A 24,406-nucleotide genomic window follows, 5' to 3' on the forward strand; every position below is an offset into this window, starting at 1 on the left:
CAGCTATTTCGCATCAAATTCTCCACTCCCTGTTCCTCTGACCGTTTCTGCTGAATGCAACAGGAAGGTTATATTCAGTACAGCTTTGCCTGGAGCTGACTTAAAAAAAAAAACAACAAACACAAACACCACTGGGAAAAAAAACCAAACCAAAACCAAAAAACCCACCCATGTGTTTATTTTACATTAATTTAAATAGTGGCTTTTTCGCCGACGACAGAGCAGCAGCAAGCAGCGCTTCCCCAGTCCCGGCACCCACGGCTGCCTTCACAGCGCCTCCCCGCCGGGCCTCCAGCCGCCACGCCAGCTCCGGCTAAGGGAGCTCTCCTCACAGAACCCGACCCAACACCGGCGGCCGGAGGGGGGCAGCGGCCGCCCGAAGGCGCCAGCTGTCGCCCGCGGGAGCAGCCCTGCAAGCAGCGGGCTCAGCGGGCTGCGCCGGCAGCTCACCCCGTGGCCAATGGGAGCTCACGGTAGGCCGCTGTTGCTAGGTGAAGCAGCGACTGCGCGCCGCGTCCCGCTGCGAACTCCGTACCCAATGGGAGGACTCTGCGACCGCTTAACTTGTGAGGAGGGGATGGGCCCTCGGCAGCTCTAGCAGCCAATCAGAATGAGAAAGCGCCTCACTGCGTACTTGGATGAGCTGCGGCGCCTGAACTGACGTGAGGAAAGTCCAATCAGAGGTGGGAAGCGGGGCGGTAGGCCGTGGGAGGGTAGAGCGCAGTTTGAATTGGCGTGAGGCGGGACGGAAGCGTCTGGCTGTGGTGGGGGCCAGGGCCGGAGCGTGTGCGTGGGGCGCCCGCTGTCCCCCGGCGTCGCGGAGGGGAGCAGGCCGTGGCTATGGCCGCGGCCTTGGACATGGAGGAGCGGCTACGGCAGAGCAACGCCCGCTTCGTGGCCTCCATCAACCACATCTTGGAGAGGGTGAGGGCCGCGCTCGCGCGCCGCCCCGGCCGTTGGGTGGGGGCCGTTGGGCGGGGGCTGTTGGCAGGGCCTCTAGTCGCCCCCCTGAGGCGGGGGCGGCGGGGACGCTCTGTGGCCTGCACCGCCGTACCCCGCCGGGTCCCCAGGCCGCCCTGCCTCGCTCCCGCCTGTCTCGGGTGCGCGGTCTGCGTAGGGCTTCTCGTGCCCAAATGGCGTGTGGCGCGGGTTGGCCGGGCCTGGCCGCCCTTGCGCGTCCCTCCGACCGCCTCTGGAAGGCTGGTGGGCGGCGCGGCCCCTCTGCCCACCTCGCCTCAGGCAGTGGCAGCGCTCTCTGCTCTCCTCCTTCATGACCACCGAGGTCCTGCTGTGGCAGTACTGGCACGTTCTGCTTTCTTTGCGCTAATTTGCAGTAACTGACAATGAATTCTCTTTGTCAGTTAGTGGTGGTGTCACAAGCTCCTATTTTACCTGGCTACCTAAAGCAGCCGTCACCCAGGGCCTCGTGCAGCTTTGCAGCTTGTGCTGAGCTATGCGCTCCTGTGCCTTGGCGTGAGTAAGCTAGTGAAGAGTCCTTTTCTTGAATACATCCCCAAAACATACATCTGGGTTTGCCAGTATAAGTGATTTAAATATCAGTCCGAGTTGTCCTTATAGTGCCCTTAACCCAAATTAGCTAGCATTAGATGAGGTATTTTCAATGAAAATAGAGAAAGAAGTGGGAGATTCCTTCCACAAATCCTCCTGACTTCAGAGCCATTTTGTTTTAAAGATGTGGGAACCATACACCTCCATCCAGAGATGCATGTATTTATTCAGGGATGTAATCTTTGCTGTTCAGGAAAATGTGCAAATGTCTCGGTACTGGCATAAGGCCAGTTCTAGAACTGGCTTGAAAACTCTGGTTCTAGAACTTTTTCCTATCTAGCATTAGATTGGATATTTTTATATGTCGTGAGCTGTAGGTCTATGCTAAGTGGCTGCTTCCAGTTGCTGCAGCTGAAGTTTCGAAGAAACCCGGTAATAGAGTAACTTAACTACTTTTGAAAACTCTGAATCCCTATTTCATCAGTGACTTGCTTGTGCCTTGAAATTGAATGACTTAAAAGCATGCTTAAAATATGTTTCCCCTAGAAATTAGTATTTCCAGATTGCTGACTTCTAACTTCAGCCAATAAAACAACATACTGATAATTTCACGTTTTGATAAAAACAATTCTTAAAATGCATGTTAAAAATATTGTTTTAATCATTTATTCTAATCTTTATTTGTCCTTTTTATTTAGTATAATCAACCTTTTGAAGATGATTTACTTATTTCCATGGAAACCCTCACTTACAATACACCTGATGGTAAGAAGTTTTTAAAGCTTCAATATTTGCATGCTGTATATTTAGACTTAGTGAAGCAGGCAACTGTTGGCATTTACATAACATTTAATTGCAATGGATATAGAATTTTGTCCACTTAGGTATGTTGTTTCATATGTAAACTTTGATGCACCCAGAGAGTTATTTTATAATGCACTATTTTAGTCCATTGCCTCCTCTGTTTTAGACAACAGCAAAGAGTTATTAGCAAAGTTCAGGATAACAATGGTTAGTATTTGGATGTCTTGGAAGAAGAAGAATCAAAATTGAGAAGACCAAGGGGAAACAAAGAAATGGAGGTATTGGCAGGAAGTTGATATGCATGAATGGATTGTATAGTTTCATCTCTGCTTAGTATTCTGAAGGCTGCTCTGATAAATTTCTCTTATGTCATATGTCAGGGTAGACTGGGTAGTAGTCTCTTTAGCTTTTCACTGAATGTGTGGTTAGTGTAAATCTATACCACAATATGCCGTGTCATATTTTTCCAGTGTTTCATTATTATAACTGTTAATCCATTATAGAGTTGGTAATTCTTATGGAGAGTTTATTGTGGAAAAACTCTGTTGTTCTAAAATACATCGCTCAGGGTTTTAGGGGGACTTGTGGCTTCAGTGGGAAATTAAATGTTCTGCCAGTTTTTTTCGTCACTGAAGTGAGGATTATGGTACATAAATTGCCATATCAATTCTCATAAAGAGCAACTAACTGGACATACACATGAAGTACTACTGCGGTGTCAAGCCCAATGTAACGGTTGTACCAAATATTAATTATTTTGTAAAGGCTTTTACAGCCTGGGAAGTTTGCAATTTATATATTGTACGTTGAGAGAGGGAGAGGGAGGAAACATGCATACAGCACTGTAATACACAGTCTTGGATTTATAATGGCTTGGTTATGCTTTTGGTTTAGTAACCTCTGTTCAGTATGGAATGAATATGGATCTCAGTCATGTAAAGCCTTAATTATGACTTTAAGTAACCTCGGATACCATGTAATCTGTATGCATTAAAATTTAAAAAGTAAAATAATTTTCTTTTTTCACCTCTTTGTAGTATCTGGGGCTGTAATGCTCTTTGGATTTTAGCTCAGTGTTGTTAGACTCAGCAGGTAGTTCTTGTTTTTTGTTTTGTCTGACTTGTCAATTAACTTGAAATTACAATATTCTCTTGGTTTGTTTTCCTGTAAGTTTTTGTTTCAGCAATTGTATTGGAGACTTCAGATTTGATAATGTTTTGTTACTGTGTAATATTTTCTTCCTAGATGTTTATGTTTGTTAGAATGATACTCAGTATAGATAGTGTTATAAGAAAAGCTATGTTTATATTAATATCTCTTGTTATTTCTAGGACCAAAACAATGGGGAGAAGTGTCAACCAAGAAGCTTAAAATATGGAAGAAGGAAATATTTGAGGTATCTAATAATATAGTCCTACTATGCAGTTAAAATGCAGCAATATTTCTTTTTTTTAAAATATACAATATATTTAGGAATACATTCTAATCTTGCTGTGCCATATAATATTTGCAAGAGGTATCCATGAAGTCAGCCTCTACTTCAAAACAGGGTTTTAGGATAGATTAGTCTAATCTCATCTGACAGTCTTAACCAAAATAGATGACCATTTACCAGTGGCTAGCACGCTACTGGTAAACCTGCAAAAATACTTTTTTTTAATGCTGTCTCATGCACATGGAGACACACTTTTGGATCTCATCAGAATATTGCCATTGAAGTTAATATGCATCAAATCAATTTATCTTGGTTCGGCTTGTCAATTCCAAACGGCTTAATGGTTTCATCTTTAGATTTTTTCTTCTGTAAAATAATGTTAAAATATCTTTGCAGTCTTAGCACTCACTGTTCTATGTCAGGCTAAAGACATTACTGTTGTGAGCATATGATCTGTATTTTTTTATTCTATTTACATTAAACAAGCAGTTGTAACTTTTTTTTATTTCCTAAACTCCCCCATAAGAACTCAGCAGTGAATTTCCTCAAAATCTCAGTGTTTCTCATAACTCAAAAGTAACCTTGCTGACACCTTCCTAATATCTGTCTAAAAAGCTGAGGTGTGTAGTGTGCCTTGGTAGTTAGAAGCTGTTCTGAACCCCACAGAGTGAGGGGATGAGGAGTGAAATTCAGTTTTGGGGAACAAGAGTGGATTTAATGGAGACAAAAGAGGAGTTGTATTTCCCTTTCTTTGTGCACTCCTGGTAGTACCTTGTGCATCATCCAGCCTTGCCACACAACTTTACAGACGAAATCCATTAAGGACTGTAAGAGGAATTCTCTGTCTTAGCCTCTTATGTGGACCAAGGTAGTAATAGCTTATGTTCTAGTAGTGATTTTAACAGCAACAGTATGGCAAGAAGTGAATGATCAGGTAAGTGTTACCTTGTATTTGTGGCTTTTCTGGTCAGGCCATGGGAAACCTGAAGGAAACTGGTTGTTTAGGAAGTGCCTAGCTGTGAGATATACCAAAGTAAATAAAGGCACTGATTAAAATAACTTTACTATTCAAAGATTCTTCTGACTCTTTTTTTTTTTTTCCTATTTCTAATTGCAGCATAATAGAGTAAGTCAAAGGAATACAGGTAAGGTGTTTAAAGCAATAAGTGCTCTAAATCATCCAAAGAGTCTTGACTTAATAGATGATGTCCTGGTTTTACGCCAGACTTCTCAGGATACTCAATATTTTTTGAGGGGAAACCACCCATAAAACCAACAATACTTAAGTTCATAAGGATTCTGAATTATAGTTTAAAATGTTTAAGATTAATAAATACATTATAATTGATGTTACCATCATTACAAGTTGATTAAAATAATCTCCCCTTATCAATTAAACAGTAATCTTTCTGTTCTGTTTGTTGGTTTTGTCAGATGTTTCCTGAATCTAAAAATTCCAACCGACTTACACGGGTATACAAGTGGAGAAATTTGGAAATTGCTAGCTTTTTGAAAATAACCAGATAAGTGGACTTAGAAAATAAATGTGTGTGAAAAGAATCTCATTAAGTCACATGAGAGTTCAAGTATGCTATAAAAGATAGGATCTCATGGATTTTGTTAAATTTAAACAAATCATATCCTGCTCTTACTTTTTATTTGAAACACAAAAGTATATGGAGTAACCGTTTGAACTGGTTGGTTATGGTTGGTGTTATCCTTAAAAAAAACCCAAACCAAAACATAAAAACAACAAAACAACCAACAAAAAAAAAACCCAAACCAACAAGAAGAAGAAAAAGCTCCTTCTGGCTATGGATTATTGAAGCTAACGTGCAAATTTTGCCTATTCTTGTTCCATACCGGCAATATTTCTGTCATATATTAGCCACTTAAAATTCTTTCTATCCTTGAGAAATTTTTTTGAAACAAAACACCCTCTGTGGTGTTTCATAGATCTTGCTCAGTAAGGGATTTCAGTGGGACGTTACTGTGTTGTTATGATTTCCTGGGTTCCCAACCCAGAAATGTTTGGCTTTATTCAGCTTCTAAAAACCCGCATTGCTAATATATTCTAAAGGAAGCATTACTGTAGTTTTTTTGCAAAATAGAAAACGTAAATCTCCTGAGAAGGTTACAAGCAGAAACCAGAGCTCTCTATTTATATAATATGCTTCATTAACTTCCTATGAGAGTGTTTATATTAACTTTATATGAGAGTGGTTTTATAGCCCAGTTTCCTACTGGTTGGAAAACTGCTTAGAATAGTTATCAATGGTCTGTGTCCAAACTGAAGGGAAACATGAGGGGTTTCTTCCAGAACTTGTCCTGAGCAAATTACTAGTTTATGCTTTCATTAAGTAAACAGTAAAAGAGGGGATACCCTTAATTAGCTTGCAGAGGATACCAAGTAGGGTTGACCGCTGTAAAAGATGGTCTGACAAATTGGGGCTAAAACTTAAAGTCAACTTTGTGTAATTGCATGCAGAGAAGTTCAAAGTAATAGTATGTAGGAATAATCAATTGTAGGAAGAGGCAATTCTGAAGACTGGTTGAGCCAACCAAGAGTATCGCTCTTTTGTGAAAATAGCGCATACTGTGCTAGAAGATATGCACAGCTGCCTAGTATGCAAAGCACACAGAACATGTTTTCTGCACCGTTCAACAGTGATAGAACTTGTGGTGGACTACTTTGTTTTGTATTCAATAGTAGTTTGACTAGCTGGGGTGAGTCAGGAAAAGAAAAAAAATCACTAGAGCCACCGGTGATAAGATTTAAATGGAGCGGGTTGGGGTGGGAGTGGGGGGGAAGAACAAAAGAGAGACTCTAGGCCAAATATTAGAAGAGCTTTCCAAATGTAAACATAAGGAAATCCTGAAATATGTTTCTTGAAGATTATGGAGTTGCTCTTAAGAATGGATTTGTTTACTCCTAGAGCTAAGTTAGGTATAGTTGTTCCAGCTTTAAAATGGAAGAAAGAACAGATGACATATTTAGGTTCCTTTCTATATGTGTTAAGCATTTAGAAAACTGGAAATCTTTAGATATATGCTTGGTACGATTAGTTAATATGAAGTGTTTATAGGAGTAAATAATACTGATGTGCCTGAGTTAGGTATGAGATAACTTTTCTCACCATTTAACCAAAAAAAGTAAATCACTTTTGATGTTTGACATCAGTTTATCTGGAAACAGAAATGCAGAAAAAAGCAAGGACAACAAATTCTGCATTAAAGAGAAACTTGTTTAATGACAATCTTGAGTAGGGTAAACATACCTGCTAAAGCACATGTATTATTTTTATTATTTAAGTCTATCATCACATGCATCCAATCATGAGAAGTCCTACTGCGGCCTCAGTACCAGCAGAGTCTTATTTTTGGAGATAAAGATCTTCTATTTTGAGAAAGATTAAATTTCTGTAATTTATGCAGTATTAACAATGGATGTAGGCAATAATTTTTTATGCACTTCATAATCATATGCACTGTATACAGACTTGAGAAGTTGTAGCTTGTTCTAGATAACTTATTTAAACCTAACAAGGCGATGATTATAAATATAACTTCTTTTGGCGATATCAAAACAGTTTTCAGTCTGAGTAATTTTAATAGCAACAGTATGTGGCTTGGAGGCTAATTGTGAAATGAGCTTATGTGGAAGTCACATTTATTTGAAGGTAGCTACTACTCTGGTTTAATAAGTTTTGGGTTTTATTTAAATCCGTTTGAGTTGCGATAGCTAATGAAGAAATAAGTATAGACTGAAATGTAAAAAGGGGACATCTCTGCTAAATCAGACAGCTCTTACAGTCTCTATATTCTGCTTCTTTTGAAATAAATGGGGGAGAAAAACCGCACAAAGATTGCGGGTGGGTCTATCTGTGCAGGAAGACAGCCATAGAAGCTTTGGAAGCCCCCCCTTGCCAAAAATTAAAAAGATGCCATAGAGGTTTGGGGCTCTACCTTCAGGCTTCAGGAGCAGTTAGTCTTTTTCTTATCCTTTTCAACATATGCAAAGAAAATGCGCAAAAAGCTTGCTGTTGTCTTCCTTTTCTACAAGTGATACCACCTGATAAAGGGGCAAATTTTATTTTTTGTGGTGCTTCATGGATGAAGAAGAAAACATGTAGCATGGTAGGTGTACATCTCTGATCAGAATTAGTCTGCTGTATTTGACTAGAATGTTGTTCTGTCACTTGCTGTTCTTTTTTTCATTCCTGTGTATGTTCTCCATTTGTTAAATGTCTGTGTTAAATATTTTTCAAAATAAATAAAAGTATATATAAATGGAGATTTAATGAGTTCAGGTACAATGTTGATCTGTGACCTATTGAAATAGAATTTTTTTTCCTTCCATGCATGCTAAGATATATCAGAGCAAGAGACCACTGATTTTGAAGATGGACATTCAACAATACATCAGGTATGGGCACCACATTGCATCTACTTTTATAAAGCCTCTTTGGGAAAACATATTTATTTATGCAGTCAAAAGCTAAGAAATTAATCATGAGCAGGTGGTCCTGTACCATAGCTATGAAGTTAGATTTTAAAGACCTACTAATTGCTAGATTGAATCACTTTATTTTCCTTAAATAAGTATTTCTGAAAAAATTGAGGGGTTAAAGTAATTTGCTGCAGTTCTTCAAACTTCAGGTATCTTATTAAACAATTGCTTTATATTTCCCCTTATGTAGTTCCCCACATGTAGTTGCCTCATTTTCGGAAAGATGTGCCTCTACTTACCAAGTACATGTTTGTGTAAAATTAAAATCTTCATGTTCTGGTTAATGTTGATCATCTGGTATACTTTCCCTGATTGTTTCCTTCCACGATAGGTTCTGTGCTTTGAGATGGTGATGAATTCGAGTTCTGGACTTTTATATGTGGTGGTCTAATACATTTTGTGATGGTGTATTCATGCCACTTTTTAAAATTTTTGCTATATCCCTGTTCATGTTGTTTATGTGGTAGGCTTTACATATGTTTCATATAATTACGTATCTTCCTTCCCATTGTGATATTTGGGGTATTGAAAAACAGCCATGATATAAGCCATGGATTTCAGATAAATTCTACTATTCCTTTAAGTTTACTTGGAGATAAAGCAGTTGGACATATACTTTAAACCATCAATTGTCTTTTAAGTTAGGCGATATGTGTGTCTTTTTTTCATTATTATATGTAAAACCTGTGGTGACTACAGTAACTTATTTTGACTCCTTTTAAGGAGAAAATACTCGGCATTTGAAGAGTGATATGATTACTCCTAATTACTTCTACACAGATGGTAGCTAGGGTTGTCTTATATTATTGATGTCCTTTTAACCCACAATCCACTAATTTTATGGTTGAACTGGACAGAATAGAATTAGACTTTTTAAAAAGAAATTCTGAAGAACATGATGTCAGATGTAGATTGTAAACATTAAGAAAAGGCTCCTTATCCATATAAATGAGCTTTTTATGCAACTACCAAGACTTCTACGAAATAGAGCAAAAAATCTATATATTTATTTATATATTTAGATACAGAATTTTTGAAGTAGGCAATTAAGAAATGTTTAAAGTGGACAGTTAAGCTTTCAGTGTGCATTGGAACACAGAAGAAATACCCAGTACATACTGATAAAGATTTGGGTGATTAGAATACATCTGCCAACTGTTTTTTGCTCTTGTGCAACAGCTTTTCCTTACATTATTTGTTTGAATATAGAAGGGCTGGGAAGAAAATAGTTTTCCCTATTGAGTAATCAGATGTGAATCAAGACAAGTTTGTGTGCAGATTTGTTAATAAAGATGGTGTCATTTGGATGTAGTTTGTGAAATACAACTGGGTTTGTTTCACTACCACCAACCCCCCAGAAAATTGAGCTAGTAGTGAGAGCAGAAAATTCTATAGACTAGTTAAGACCTGGTACCATAAGCTATATTAAAATTTCTTTCATGTGCTTTTAAGGCATCTCCTGAGAACTCTTGTGTGAATACATCTGACATAGGTGAGTGTTTTAATTAATTTTTAGCTACCTTTTTCACCTTTTCGAAAAAGATTGTAAATAACTTTCATAATTTTCTAATATAATAAAAATTATTCTAATAAGTGTTCTGTACCCTTTCAGAAAGTAGAGAGTAGGAATAATAAGAATCTGAGGTACTGGTAGTACTATGAAATCAATAATCACATTCCTCTTTAAAATTCCAGCCCTGAATCCCTGATATGTTGGAAAGTCAATGTGGAATATGTTCAATTACCTTTTCTTTATTAAAAGAAAGGAACTGTGAAATCAAAACTTTGGCATAAGTGGCAATAGACGTTTTATTAATAATTAGAATATATACATTAATTTCTAGTGGTCTGGTAAACATGGATATTGCATTCAGCTGCAACAATACACCTTCAGTAGTGTTTGTAACAGTTTCAGCATCAGTCTTGTGGCCTGTCTGCAAAGTTTTGGGTGGGTTTGACCTTTTATTCCAAAATAATTATTTGATTGTATTAATTAGTGGAAACAATCTTTGACTTCTTCAAATATTTTAAACTTGTATTACTCAAGATCTTTTGATTCTTGTGTGTACAAAAACTTATTATTTTGCATAAATTAAACTATGGCTAGGCAGTAACTAGCATTTAATGTTCAAAAGAGTAGTTGCAGAAAAACATGGTTAGCTGGTGTTTAAATACTCTGGTGTAAATTAGGTGCTTCATATGCATAGCTGTCTCCAAGGCAGATGATTAGTTCTTTTTTGAGGGAAAAATAGAAAATAGCAATCTGAAATTTGTCCTATTGCTTGAGAGGATAACTTCAAATACCTATTTGAATGATAAAATAATTTCTGCAAACTTAGAAAATGTGACTTCATTTTTGCTCAACCTGCACAATGAAATACAGGAAAAAAATTTCAGAGGCATCTGTGGCTTAGTTTCTCTAAGTGTCCTTTTTCTATTGCACTCATGAGATAAATGAGTGATGCAGTTCGGACTGTGGTATATTCATAGCAGCGTACAATAATATGATTATCCACTCCTCCTCCTTCTCTTGTGAATATTCTAGGAAGAGACTGGAGAGGATTTATAGCAACCTCGGTGAGTCCCAGCTATCTCCAAATACAGTAAGACCTAGAAATTAGCTTCTTAGAGATGTGGGATTGGATTCCTCACTTAAAAATGGAATTCACATAGGTGTTTGGGGTTTTTTGTTCTTGGATTTTTGCATTTGGGTTTGGGGATTTAAGGTTTTTTGTTTGTTTTTTTTTTTAATATTTCAAAGGTTAGCAATGAGACAGGCTAACTGTTAAGGAAAAAGTGTATCTTCAGCTGCTTTAGCTAAAACTTTAGCTTTGGCAGGCTTTTCCCATCTTTAGTATTCACACAGAATGCTTCACACTTCTCAGAGAAAGCAGTGTTTCTTCCAGGTATTATTCAGTATTTTTGCTCTAAAAATATGCAAAGCCTATCAACAGCAGGTATAAATAAAGTGAAACAGCTCTCACCTGTACCTGTAAGTATTGGTCTGCCCTTAATAGGGAAAATGATTAGGTTTTACCTTCTTGGGTTTCACAGGAAGTAACATGGCAAAGTATAGTAATATATGAAATTTCTTGTATCTATTGGGAGAGTATCACAGAAAAATTAATTTATTTGGAGAGAAAGGGGAAAGTTCAATTTGAATTGTGTATTTATCTAAGTGTATTTAAGTTGAGAAGATCACATCAAAATCAAAACTTAAAATTTACGGTAATCCCCTTACTAATATATTTATCTTTTAAGTAAAATATATCTTTTAGGTAATGATAGTGTATTGAGTCCCTCTCCAGTGAAATAACTTCCTTTATTATAGGTCAAATTTTCCAGAGAGAAAGGTGGGAGCTTTCATTTTTCCTCTCTCTTTTGCACTTGAGGAACAGAGGTGTTCCCAAATTTCCCTTTTGGCCCTTATAAATACGTTAAGGTTCCCTGGAGAAGATACTTCACTCTATTCCATTCTGTGCCATGGTCCTCTGCTAATAATTAATGCTCCAGAGATTTTAAGTATTATTGACAATACATTGTAGACATACTAAAATTACACTTTTGTGAGGTTTCACACCTAGAGGCGTATTCAACTTGTACACAGGTCAAGTTGTTCTATGATACAAGCTATTTTGTAATTGGTGTGATGGAGTTGAGCATGCCTGGGCACCAGTGTTGCTGCCTTTATCTGAAGAAGCTCCCATTTTTGTAGCAGTCTAGTCTGGTCATCTCAGTGACCAGTTAGGGAGCAGTCAGCCAGTTTTGTGCCCAATTCTACTGGAGGAAGACAACTGTGTGGCAGAAAGTATCAGCTGTTACAACAGAAACTGGAGCTGAAACTTTATCAGATAAAAACATTAATATTTTTACTGCTTCCTCCACTATTGATGCTTAGTAACTGGTTTCCTGTGGATAAAGTGGCCACAACTTTGTCTTCCATTAGTCATGTGGGAAGAAACTTTGATAATCTGACAGGTATGGTTTTCATTTCTAATAAAATAATTCTACTGGGATCAGGTAGACTTTCAAAGCCAACCCTCTGATTGTTCAACATTTTCACCAGAAGATGCAAAATTGTGTTGCTCCCAAAAGGGTAGCGTTTCTTTCATATGTATCTTTATCCTAGCTCTATGGCAGCAGCTGTTCACAGAGCTTTAGGGGGTGATTGCACTGACAGCGAACAAAAATCAAAGATGGGATTGGCTGGAAAAGATTTTTCATTCTGTTTTCGGTAATTTAAGAATAATATGAAGAGGCAGGTACGTGGGTAGGGATCATAACTAAGATTTTTTTCACTCATTTTTTTCCTTTTCAGGGTTATTCTTCTCTTCCCCTCCCTGTGGTGAACACAATCATGGGACAAAGATGTAACAGCCAGGGGAATTCAGAAAATCAGGGCTTACAATACAGTCATGTGTTTTATGATTGTGAAAGACTGAGGCTTTAGCTAATGATGAATTGGAAGGTCTGGCTACATCTAGCAAAAAAAAAAGTCTTGTTGTGTTCCATTTACAAAAATACCCATAGAATACTTAAAAGATAAGTTGGAAGATATGGACATGCTTTTTAATATTCTCAAGTCTGTCTTATTTCTCACCTTTGCAGTTCTAAGGCAATCTTGACAATAACAAACTAAGAAAAAGAAGCATGGTAGAAGGTCCTTACTATCATTGTTGGGATATTTAGGAATGTAGCAGGAAATAAGCAGGAATGATACACTAATGAATAGTGAATCTTGCAGAACAGAGCTTTGAAAATATTTTGCTCTCTGAAATGCTTAGCATAACTCTTGCAGAACTGGTTACAAACAAGTTAGCTTCACTCTTCATTGTTCCTCTCAAGTAATTTATAAACCTGGCTTTTCAATTTGACTTGAAATGGAAATGTAATACAGATAAAAAGCTTCCTGTAGAAAACAGTGTTCTAAAATTTAAGCACTTATTGACTAAAGTTACACAATGTGTGTTTAAAAACTTTTCTGTTTTGGTTTTGAGTTCAACTAGATTTTATTTAGTATTTATTTTCAAATTGTAGGTGAAGAAAGTGATGCTGATATAGTTTCAGTAAGAAGAAAATTTGAAGACATTCACTTCCAGGTAAAAATTTCTGGTGTCTAATGTAATGGAATAATTTTGTGTTCAATAGAAATGATTGAACTATTTCAATAGCTTACACATGTCTGATGAGTTGATGCACTATCAGCAGAAAGACTCAATGTAGCCTGCATCTTAATGCACATTTTTAGGACGTACAGCAAATGAGAGGTTCAATAAGTAATACCATGAAGACCAATATGAAGTAATATTATGTCTTGGTATTATTAGTATACCAGAGAAAGCCGTACTATGTATTACACAGAACAGGCAACCATGAGAAAGGTTATTATAGGTATGGAAAAAGAATAACCAGATGAATCACAAAGTTTCACTTATAAAAATATGATCATTCACCTGACAGTCTAGCATAAACAGGTAACATTATTTTTTTTTAAAAAAAGTAAATCTGAAATAATGGCTACCACAACAAAAGCAGACTGAAATATTCTGCTGTTGTTTCCCAAACTAGACTATGGGTATCAGGACTACCCACAGTACTTACATTGATGAAGAAAAGTACAACACACTGTATGCGCAGCCGTTCTAATTTTGTTTTGCTTGCTCAAATACAATTACCAAAATTTAATTTACTTTCCTTACTTGTTAAGCATAGTGCTAGGCATTGTCATGTCTCTGACCACAGCCAAAAGAAAATGCTTCAGAAAGCAAGAGTTTCACTAATGAAAAACGTTTGCTGTTCATCGCCAAACACTTCTAGGTTTTACATAGAGGTGTGTTACAGAGTAGACCTTAATTTCTAGATGTATTCTTGGGATGTTAATAATACATGTAAAGATTTGCAGCCATAATTACCAGTGCTTTGTAACCTAACACTAAGACTTGTTTTGTTTTTTGTTTTTGTCAGTGGGTCTTCTCAGGCAGTGTGTGCTTTTCCCTGTATCAATAAACTAGCTAGTTATCTCTTTTTAAATGTCTTCACATACAGTTCCTTCACAGGAATTTTTTTATTTGGCATAAGATTTATACATTAAAAAGAAGTTTATGCTGGTTGGATATCCTCATCTGAATAACGCTAGTTTGAAAAAAAAAAAAAAAATAATAATATGTTTGACTTTGTCAGTGTCAATAATTTCTATGTGTTTTAATTACTTTCTTTTTTCCCTCCCTGCGCCGTTCCGCCCCCAAGAATCAGTACGTATGTGACGGGAAAATTCAAGAGAAAGAAAAAGTTCAAGTAGATGTGATAGTACAAGATTATGCTAGAAGAATTCCCAAATGGATTACGGTAACATATTTCTTCTGTTCTGTTACAAATTATTAGATAATTAGACTATAATAAGAACTCTCTAACTGTGCAGCACAATGAATTCTACTACAGCTTCTCTACTGTTCCATCATTGTTCCTCTGCTGCTTGCTGTCTACGTAAATATCACAGTATCTCAGGTCTCTGACAGCAATTATTTGTAAGAAACAGCAGATGATATCCAAATGTTTCTTTTTTTTTTTCTTTGATGCTTTGTTCTTTGAACCCTGATATGCATGTTGATCTTCCGTACATTTTCTGAAAAGCCTTTATTTGAAGTTTGTAGAGAAAAAATGAGTTTTAGCTTTATTTTGGTTTTGGGGGCGAGGGGAATTGGGGGCAGAGGGTTATGTTACATGGTACAGCTTCTGTTTTCTACTGGAGTTGCTAGAGATGTACAGATTATCCAGGTATATATATCCATGTATAAATTCTCATATTCGGGAAAGGGATTAAAATATTATAAATAATGTAGAAGTTGCAAAGATGGTAAACAGCTTTCCAAGATTAAACTGGTAACTATTAAAAATTCTAACTGGAGTCTTAGTCTAAGACTTTGTCCTCCTTGTCTGAAAGTTACTAAGCTCCTTAGGACCATAACTCTGTACAGGACCTAGTATAGTAATGAGAGAGTAGAAGGAGTCACAAATAAGGTTTTGATTTTACCTTTAATGTGCAAAAAATTCAGGGTATTAGATTGTGTCGTTTGTTTGTTTTTCAGATAGCACCGCAAGGTTTGTCGGAAGGTCTTCATTTAGCTTCGCCAGTCCAAGAACTGATTGGTATAACTAAACCTTTTGGGTGTTGGTCAAATATGCTAGTTACAAAATGTGCTTTTATTAAAATTTATTAGAAATAAATATTTAATTTACTGAAAACTCAAAGGCACTATTTATCCAACAGAAAAGTTCAACAGACTGGATTCTTGAAGAGAAGTTAAACATGATTTTGCTTATGGCAAAATGTATTTGAAAAGCAGACATTAAATATTGTGTATACATAAAAACAGCTTTTCTTAAATAGCCCCAGGTAAAAAATGCGTAGTTAGAATATTCAGCAGCATTAAGCTCAATTAAATGAAAGCATAATTTTTTGCTTCTGCTTATTTTAAAGTCAAGGAATGTAATGAATGGCTTTGGGTCTGCTGGTAACTGGTACTCAAAGTGGTACTTCACTAGTAAGCTTACTTTCTTCAGAAACTCTCCAAATTTGATGCAAACCTGAGATAGAATTTTGGTGTAAATATTTCAAGCCTAACAACTACAAAAAGCATTATCTTCATGGTGCTTTACGGCAAGCAAAGCTGCACTGGTACAGGCCAAGTACAAAGCTTTCAAGTAATATGAAAAGAGAGTTACAAAGCCTGTAGGATAAGGCTGTTCCTTCTGGTCAAAAATCACCAAAAACAAAGAAGTCTGCCCATACAATGAAAATATATTGCATCTATATATTAAGCTATATTAAAATAGGTTTTCTTCCAACACATTTAATTTCTGTCTTCTGTGGTCTGCTAATTCAGTGTGGTTAGGAAAAAACTTATTTTTTTTTTCCTAATGGATTGCATGTTAGTCATCCATTTAGCCTGGCTAAAAAGCTTAACGAAATATGCTATTATAGTAAGACGATCTGCACCACATGCAATTGTTTACATCATATAATACATTACTGGCAGTACCCTAATAGGTTTGGGTTTCTTATTTCTGCTGGGGTTTTTTGTAATTTTTTTTTTTTTTTTGAGTAGGCAACCAAGCCGCTGTTTGCAGTAAGAAAGTGGAGTTGTCAAATGAATGTCCTTCATCCAGACCTCTACAGTTACAGTTTTCTGGTGTTCCCATTTCACCAAACAGAATAACCACACCCAGGCATCGACCTGCTCCAGAACTGAATAAAACTTGCTATGACAATATCTTGGAAGAATACCAGTCTGCAGATGAGGAATGCTCCTGGAGCAATGTAACTCTTGCAGACTTGTATCCAGCAATGGTACAGATGCTTACAAGGCTGATGACAAAGCAGTCTCGGAGAAATGAGTTAAAATACTTGGTTCGACACTTAAGGCACAAAAGATGGCGTTCCAGAAGACCAAAGCTCAGTGTCGCTGTAGACAAAACAAGAGGGTTCGGAGCCCTTAAACTGAAGCAAGCACTACCCGGCGAATGCAGCAGTAGAAGTGAAGACATCCAGAATCAAACTTTTGGAAATGAGAACAGAGAACTTTGTGATGACAAGTGTTCCATTAATAATTTATCTGGTCTTGTACCTTATTCTTACATTGATACAAATGACATCAAAATGGGCTGCTCTGACTCAAGTTCAGAACATCATTTGGTATATGGAGAAGGCCAAAACCCCTCCAAACAGACTGTTTTTCCTAATGTTATGGCTAGAATGGGAGAGACATTTCTAGTAGGATATGAGATACAGCCTGCTGTCTCGCCGAGGAATTCAAAATGCAAGGAAAGTGAAAAATTGGCTTACGGATGTTCCTCAGAATATCCTTTTATAACATCTACTGCCAGTTCAGGGTCAACAGCGCTTCATCTGGTAGAAGAGAGTAAAACTCGAAAATTTGGCTTTCCTCATGGACTTATCTCAGAGTTGTGTTCATCTACTTGCAGTTCCTGTGGCAATAGTAACACTTTTACGCCTGTCACAAACCATTCTCCTGCAAAAGCATCAAATACTTTGCTCATAAATCCTGAAGAAATAATTTCTGAAAGACTAATTTCTTTCCAGCACAAAAATTCATTTTCATCATTGCCTATTAGGCAGAGTCCTTCAAAGATGCCCCAGAAATACGAAGATGCATTTGAAAAACTCTACTTCAAATTGTGCTCCAAAGAAATCCAAAAGCCTTTGACATTGACAAGACCTCTTTCAAATTCACAGAACCTTGAAGAGAAAGGAAGATTAGTGAAGAGTAATTTAAGTGATTCTGTGAGGTCTGATACAGAGTATGACAGAGAATTTGACAGGATCTATGAGCAATTATGTAGGGAGGCAGTTCCAAAACTTCCTGGGTTTCAGAGGGCTTCAAATTTAAGGAAATATGAAGGAATACAGATGTCTGAAACTGTAAATGCTCTTGTTAACTCACCTGTTCGAACTTCATCTGCAATTCCCAGAGTTAAAAGACTAGGAGACTTTCAAAATGATCTTTGTTCATCAGTAAAGCGACTGAAAAATATACCAGAACATTATTTTCCTTCAACAAAATGTCAACAGATTTCTCACAGAAAAAATGTTAGTCTTCAGACAGTTGGCATGGATTTTTTGAACACATACAGTTACAGTAACCCCAGCTTTTTTGACAGTCACACCTGCCAGAGTCAGGTACTTAAGGACCTTGTTTAAAAAAAAAAAAAAAAAAAAAAAAAAAAAAACACACAAAAAAAAAACCCACGATTGTGCGCTCTTTGCTGATATTTGGAGAAGGGCTTAAAAATTGATTATAGCTGGGGGCTGTTTAAATGACTGGCAGCATACTTCCAGTGCTATTTGGTCAGTAGAGCTGTTTTATAGGTTTGGGGTTTTGGGGATTTTTATTTACTAAAATATAAGTTGTATCAGGTCTTCTGGATCATGTGAGGAAGCTCACTGTATTTAATAACATTGAAAATGATTGTGAAATGTTCAGTAAAAGATTTTGTTACATTTTAATAGACTGTGTCACTGCTTAAAATAATCTCAAACAGAAACCGTGTTAAGGCGTTGTCCTTCTGAAATGATGATGTTTTTATAGATGGATAAGGTGAGGCAAACAAATTAAGCTCTACTAGGTTCTACTGGGATCATTAGACTTGTTGATTTAAATGTTAAATCAGGCCCTGTTTTTATGTTCCCAGTCATTTCTTCCGAGGCAAGCTGTGAAATAATATGTATTTCCGTCAATGTAATCTGTTGATGTTTTATTTTCAGGACACTGGATTTCATGCTGCTTCAGATAAAACTTTTCTTGGTATTCCTGGTACTTCCCTGCAAGGTTAGTTTCAGAGGTTTTATTAATTTCTACTTTAGCAATCACAAGCACTTCTTCAAAGGGTAAGTCTACAGATCTCAACAGACCACTGTCTAGGTGACAGCTCTTCTTCCTCAGTAATAATTGGGTATGTGTGTTCCCTTAAGTAAGGAATATATAGAGAAAAGGGTTTCCTGAATCACGTGTTAACAGCGATCTAAGAAGCTTTTCTTTAGTTTCACTAGGACTTTTGCTACTGAAGTGTTGCTTATTATCTGCTGGTTTTCCCTCTTCCTTTATTTTATTTTAAGTTCGCTGTTGCTTTTACTTTCTGTATCTAAATGGAAATGCATAGTTTGTTAATCCTGCGCTTGAATAACCAAATGCTTTTGTTTGGATTCTTCAGCTTTACAAAAACTTTCAGTGGAGTTGTTTCATGCCTACTGTCACTTGCTTAAGTGAATAAGATTATTAATCTGGATAAAAAGACTTTTATCAATTCAGGACAGTAGAATTTTATGTAAAAAAACCCAAACTACATTAGTTTAAGTTTTTAGATGCTAATCTTTCAATTTCCTTCTAAAAAATCTGATTTGGTTAAAGCATGTTTATAGCATAACCTGAACTTTTTTCCTACTAAGTAAAATCACCAATGTGTATTTTCCATAATTTATTTTTATGAACCTTGTCATCAAGATAACTAACATATCAAAGGAAAATACTGAAGAAGGTGACTTGAAATATTGTCAGCTGGTATACAAGAAAATGGTAGAGGAAATGCACTTGTTCGCATGGTTCTTGCCTTGTTGCGTTTTCAACACTGATTAATGGTAAAGAATTTGATTATTTGAGGTGGACTTAACCCATCCATCTTATTTTGCCTCCCTCAAATTTTAACTCATACTTTTTGTTACATTTTTTTTCTGGTATCAGCAGTTTCTTCTGCCTTTTTCTAATGGTCATAAATTATAAGCATTTTTAAGAAACCTAGCTTACACTTAAATATATTCAGTGTATAAAATGTATTTGAAATTAAGTTTTGCCAGAACCTTGTGCATTAGAACATTTTCATAAGGAAATTGGCACATTGAAGTATGCCAGTGAATAGGCTAATATTTAACAACATACTGTAGCATCCCTGCTATGCAGCATTGTTCTTACCCTTTTGATACTAACGTTTTCATCACCAGAATCTGGGATTGCAGAGGCCCGCTCTGGCCGGCCTATGGCAATGAAGAATTACAGCTGTCCTGGAAACGCACAGAAGTGTCACCAGAGGTAAGTGCCTTTCGTGAAAAGAAGTTTCAAAAGAAATTCATGTTGCTCTACATCTATACTACAGATACGGAGGTTGTTGCTTACATGTGTACTTCTAGAATGAACATCGGCATGATCGCTTGGGAGAGCCCAAGCTAATCAAGCCTGCACACTTGAACAGTGGGTTGCCAGTGTCTGCGGACAAAACCAGCCAGACTCCAGCATGGATGGCCAGTGAAACCAGATAGTAAGGTGGCCTAATTGAATAGCCACTGTAGTCCTTCTTTTGTGTTCATTATAGAGACATTATTTTAGACATAACTACAGAATTGTTTTGATTCTGGCTGTGTATTTTGAGCTAACAAGTCATCTCAGATGCTTAGGCTGTAGAGAGTGCAGTATATTGCCATGTGAAAGGGCTTTCAAAAGTTAGCTTAGTTAGCTTCTGTGCAGTTGGGCATAGTTACCTGCATTTTGGCTCTGTGTACACAAGCAGTGGCTCTGTTTGGAAGATATCTGAGATCCTCTCCTCCTGCTGTTATCACTATTGGCAGTGTATTTAGATCTCTGGAAGGAGAACACTTCTTCCACCTTCCTGGATACTGGCCTACTACATCTGCTGTTCTTAGAAAATATGTGACTTTTAAAGGATTCTCAAGTTTCAGATCTCTTGGGTTTTTAATTACAAACTAATTTAATAGGCAGCAGGATTAAAAAGCATTAAAAGTTCTCTGAACAGTTTCTCATTTTATTTTCCAAAACATTTTTTGCCATGGTTTTTTGCCAAAAGGTCTAATTTGGCATCACAAGATATGCTGCCTTCCCACACTCAGTCAAGAAAATTTTCACTATGCTTGAGATGATCATACAGCTGATAAAAAAATTTTCTGACAATGTTTGAATTAAAACTTCAAAGGAAGACTGAATGCATTTTGAAACCACTTATACATAGAACTTAACTGGAAAAGAGGCTGGGTGATTTGAAGAAAAAAGTTTCAGTTTAAGCAAAGATGCAATTCAGACGTCGAGGCTTGTGTTACAAATGCATAACAGTATTGATACAGGTTATATCTGGATTATTTTTTTATATAATGGAAGATAGGAGGCAAGCTGATGAGTATAGAAGAGTGTTTCTGTGATGTTAAGTATGCCCACTTAGATGAGTAAATCTCTGCTCAGTTCTTGGATTCCCTCTTTTTTTCCTCAATTCTTTTTCCTGACTCCATACAAAATAGCCTCCTTATGAGATTAACTGTTCTGAAGGAAAAGGTTTTCCTTTCCTTAATGCATGTAAGTAGAGAAGTTTGAGAAAGAGTAGGAAATCAGGATTTCATGGAGTGCTTTCTTGCCAAGCCATCTGGAACAAAATCTATTTCTTTGTTCCTTAATTACTCAAATGCATGTTTGCTGATTTGTAGCCAAAATGGCCCGTCAGCTGGCAAGCTTCCTTAGGCCTGTGGTGCGATATTCTTAGCCTTCTATGGTTCCCAGGAGTGAAGCTGCTTTTTAATGGCTTCAGAGCCCTCAGAACTTTTATGCCTAAGCCATGTGGCATAATGCTGTATGTTGTAATGAATGGTTGTGGAAAGAAAAGGAATATTGTCTTCCTGTCTGGAACTTGATTTTCATAATCATCTTCTAGATAAAGGCAGAGATATTTCAGAAAAGGAAATGTTCATAACTAACAAACTTTTCTTCAGCTCTGTGTGAATGCTGTCCTACAGCTATACGGCTGTAGTTAATTGTCAGATGTAAATAAAATAGCTTAAAATAGACGTTTAAAAAATTATACCCTTTCTTAAGTAATATGCAAGGAAATAACTATATTCTCACTTGTGTCTTACTTTTAGCTATTTGTGAATACATTCAAAGATTACATCTTGAAGTTGATAGATATTTGTGTAGTTTAGGTTCAGGAGTAGCATTACTGAGATGTTAAAATGACATGGGTTTAAAGTTTCCTCTCCAGCTGAAAGCACATAGGAATGCAGAAAAGGAGTTCTGCTGCTATTCATAGTCAAGAATTTCAGATATCTTGCTTTGGCGATTTGTTTCAGTTTCATTCTGTTCAGCAAGGATAGTATTTTTGTGTAATTTACTTTATCATCTAAACAATTCTTTTCTATAGGGTATCCAGAAAACTAAGCTACACTGATGGAAAAGACCAAAATCCTAGCAGTCCCTTGGACGACTTCCTGGTCAAAACTCACCAAGGAGCATTCATGGACTGCTACAGAGAAAACATTGCTTTATAAAGTCTGGGTTTTTGTTTTGTTTTGTTCGTTCTTCTTCCAAGAATCAAGGATGTATTATGTGTATCTAATATACGATTAAACCTGATTTTATTCTTCCCTCTAATAAAAAAATATTCAGGAACTTGTTCATCCCTTCTGACAGAGCACTTTATACTCCTTCAGCTTCATCAGGTGCTGCAGGGAATCAGGGTTCCTTTCTATGACTAAGTTTAAATTATGTATTTAGTAGTGTTTCATATAACAGAATGTGATCTGCATTATCTTTTTATCTGCCGATAAGCTTTGATTCTTAATGTATTAGTATTAAGTAACAAGCAACAAGCTCTTTTTGCTGAATTCCTCCAGCCTATTCATGCTTTATAGATATATCAGTAATAAGTCAATTTAAAAATCTAAGCTGGGCTGGATGATCCAAATCCGGTATTATATGCTATGACTTGTAATATGCCTGCTATGTAATTTTAATGTTACATTTTCTGAGTCACTCACAAAAGTTGATTGTTCAATAACATTTTATAATTTTTAGTGGTTTTGATAGTGTTATTCTGTGTTCTGACAAAATTCTACCTGAAACAATATATATATATGTATATATTCTAAATAAAAGCCTATACTTGAACAAATACCTGTTTCCAACATTTTATTTCAGGTATGTGTATTCTCAGGAGCAGTTGGTATACCTACAGCAAATACATGAGAATGACGTGGCAGGGTCCCACAGGTTTTCATTGCTGTGTTCTTTCTTGGCAAGGAGATTGGTTTAGAGGCAAGTGTCAGGTCAAGTACACTCTTTTTTATCGGCATTGCCCCTTGTCAGCTTCCTGAGCTCCAGAAAAGGAAAAAAGTCATTTTCTTTTAGCTTTACTTCATTTCTGGACACACAGGCATTTTTTGTGTTATTTTAGCTCTTAAAACCAAGATCATCTTAAGTGTTGTTCTTGAATGGAACAAGAAGTCAGCTTCAGCGAGGTTTACTCTACGATAAGACAAGAACTTCTGCAATACACACACGCACATTCTATCCTTCATCATTTGTATATTACATTTCCTTCAACAACAACAAAATATTGTCTTTTAGAAATGCTTTTGTGGTTCATTTTTCTTCCTGCTCCAGACATCGATGAACTGTAGGGAATATGCTTTATGAACTACCTTCCCCTTGGATTCATTGAGGTAACTATTTCCCAGTGTTTCTTGACAGAGCAGTACTGAGAGATTATGTAACTCCATTAATCTAGAGGAAACTAGGTGGAGCTAAATCCCATGAAGTGGACTTATTGTTACATGTGCACTCAATGGGAGAAGCGTGTACATCATTTCCATTAAATTAATAATCAGGCTGAAATGACAGGCTGAATTTAGGTAACTTTTAGATGTTCTTCGACTTCAGAGTTTTTAGAGGAAAGGCATAATCAAGAGTGCAAATGCTGTGAGAAAACTGGGAAATAGCAACTTTATGCGAAGGGTACACAAGCTGTATTAAATGAAAATGCAGCATCCCTCGTTTCATGAGTATGTAGGAAAATTGTAACAGACTCTTGGGCCTGTGCTTGTTTGCTTGAAAGATTAAGAAAGCTTTCTCTGTCAGTCATCTCGGAGGGCTGAGTATGGCATCTGATTGGTGCCAGCTAAATTGAAATATTTATATAAAATATTTTACATACGTTATTCAAACAATTTTGATATGTGAGTCTAAGCAAGAGTATGATATGTATTTTATTACTTATTTTGTTCTACTGTGGAACAAAGTATAATTCCTTCCTTTCTAATCCAAGAAAGTACTTCATGTGCTGATATCTTGGTGTTTGACTTTGGATCTTTGCCTTTGGATTTGCTTTCCTCCTTTTCCCCCCTTAGTCAGGATTGTCATTTAATATGGTTCTCTGTTAAACTGGTTTTTATCAATTCTTCAACAGATTTTATTTTTGCTTATCCAATGGTAGTTGGTCTAAGACCGCCATAGCACAATCACTTTAATTCCAAGTCTGCCTCGTTCTTGGGGTGTAACAGCCAAACATACATTGACTTCATTTCTGCAGTTAAAGGTGGGTGCTAGCACAAGACAGGCAGTGACGCTGGGCAGCTTTGGCTGTAGGAGTTGGCCCCTTGCTTTTGGTCTAGCACAGAAAATAAGGCATGGTAAAGAGGCTCATTAACGATGAGTAAGACTGAGCATGAATCAGGCTGTCAAAGAACTGTTTCTTTTACATCGATTTTTTTTTTTTTTCTCCATAAATTTGTCCCATCTTTGGACATGTCAATCCACTTCTGCTTTTAGAAGAGGTGTTGTGTCTCTGTACTGTGGGCTTTTTGC

At 36.9% G+C, this 24,406-nt stretch overlaps 1 protein-coding gene across 2 annotated transcripts; it reads left to right on the forward strand.

Moving 5' to 3' along the window:
* Positions 1 to 588: 588 nt before the first annotated feature.
* Positions 589 to 22,709, forward strand: HJURP (Holliday junction recognition protein). 2 transcript variants are annotated; one of them, XM_075104035.1, is made up of 13 exons: positions 589 to 683; positions 2,208 to 2,274; positions 3,645 to 3,709; positions 4,866 to 4,893; positions 8,119 to 8,174; positions 9,711 to 9,750; positions 13,296 to 13,357; positions 14,505 to 14,603; positions 15,344 to 15,404; positions 16,364 to 17,955; positions 18,541 to 18,604; positions 19,771 to 19,858; positions 21,966 to 22,709. In XM_075104035.1, the coding sequence occupies exons 2-13, from the start codon at positions 2,244 to 2,246 to the stop codon at positions 22,090 to 22,092; spliced, it is 2,313 nt and encodes a 770-aa protein (XP_074960136.1). In that variant the 5' UTR covers positions 589 to 683; positions 2,208 to 2,243; the 3' UTR covers positions 22,093 to 22,709. The 2 variants fall into 2 exon arrangements, with proteins under 2 accessions (XP_074960136.1, XP_074960125.1); XM_075104024.1 differs by lacking the exon at positions 589 to 683 and adding an exon at positions 706 to 924.
* The last annotated feature ends 1,697 nt before the right edge of the window (positions 22,710 to 24,406 follow it).

This window comes from Phalacrocorax aristotelis, chromosome 1, assembly GCF_949628215.1.
Source record: "Phalacrocorax aristotelis chromosome 1, bGulAri2.1, whole genome shotgun sequence".
Taxonomy (NCBI): Eukaryota; Metazoa; Chordata; class Aves; order Suliformes; family Phalacrocoracidae; genus Phalacrocorax; species Phalacrocorax aristotelis.

Coding starts and splice junctions, on each gene's coding strand:
- HJURP (XM_075104024.1), top strand. CDS start 841: ATGGCCGCGGCCTTGGACATGGAGGAGCGGCTACGGCAGAGCAACGCC. Junction 3,710..4,865: donor GGAAGAAGGAAATATTTGAG/GTATCTAATAAT, acceptor TTCTAATTGCAG/CATAATAGAGTAAGTCAAAG. Junction 18,605..19,770: donor TCCTGGTACTTCCCTGCAAG/GTTAGTTTCAGA, acceptor TTTCATCACCAG/AATCTGGGATTGCAGAGGCC.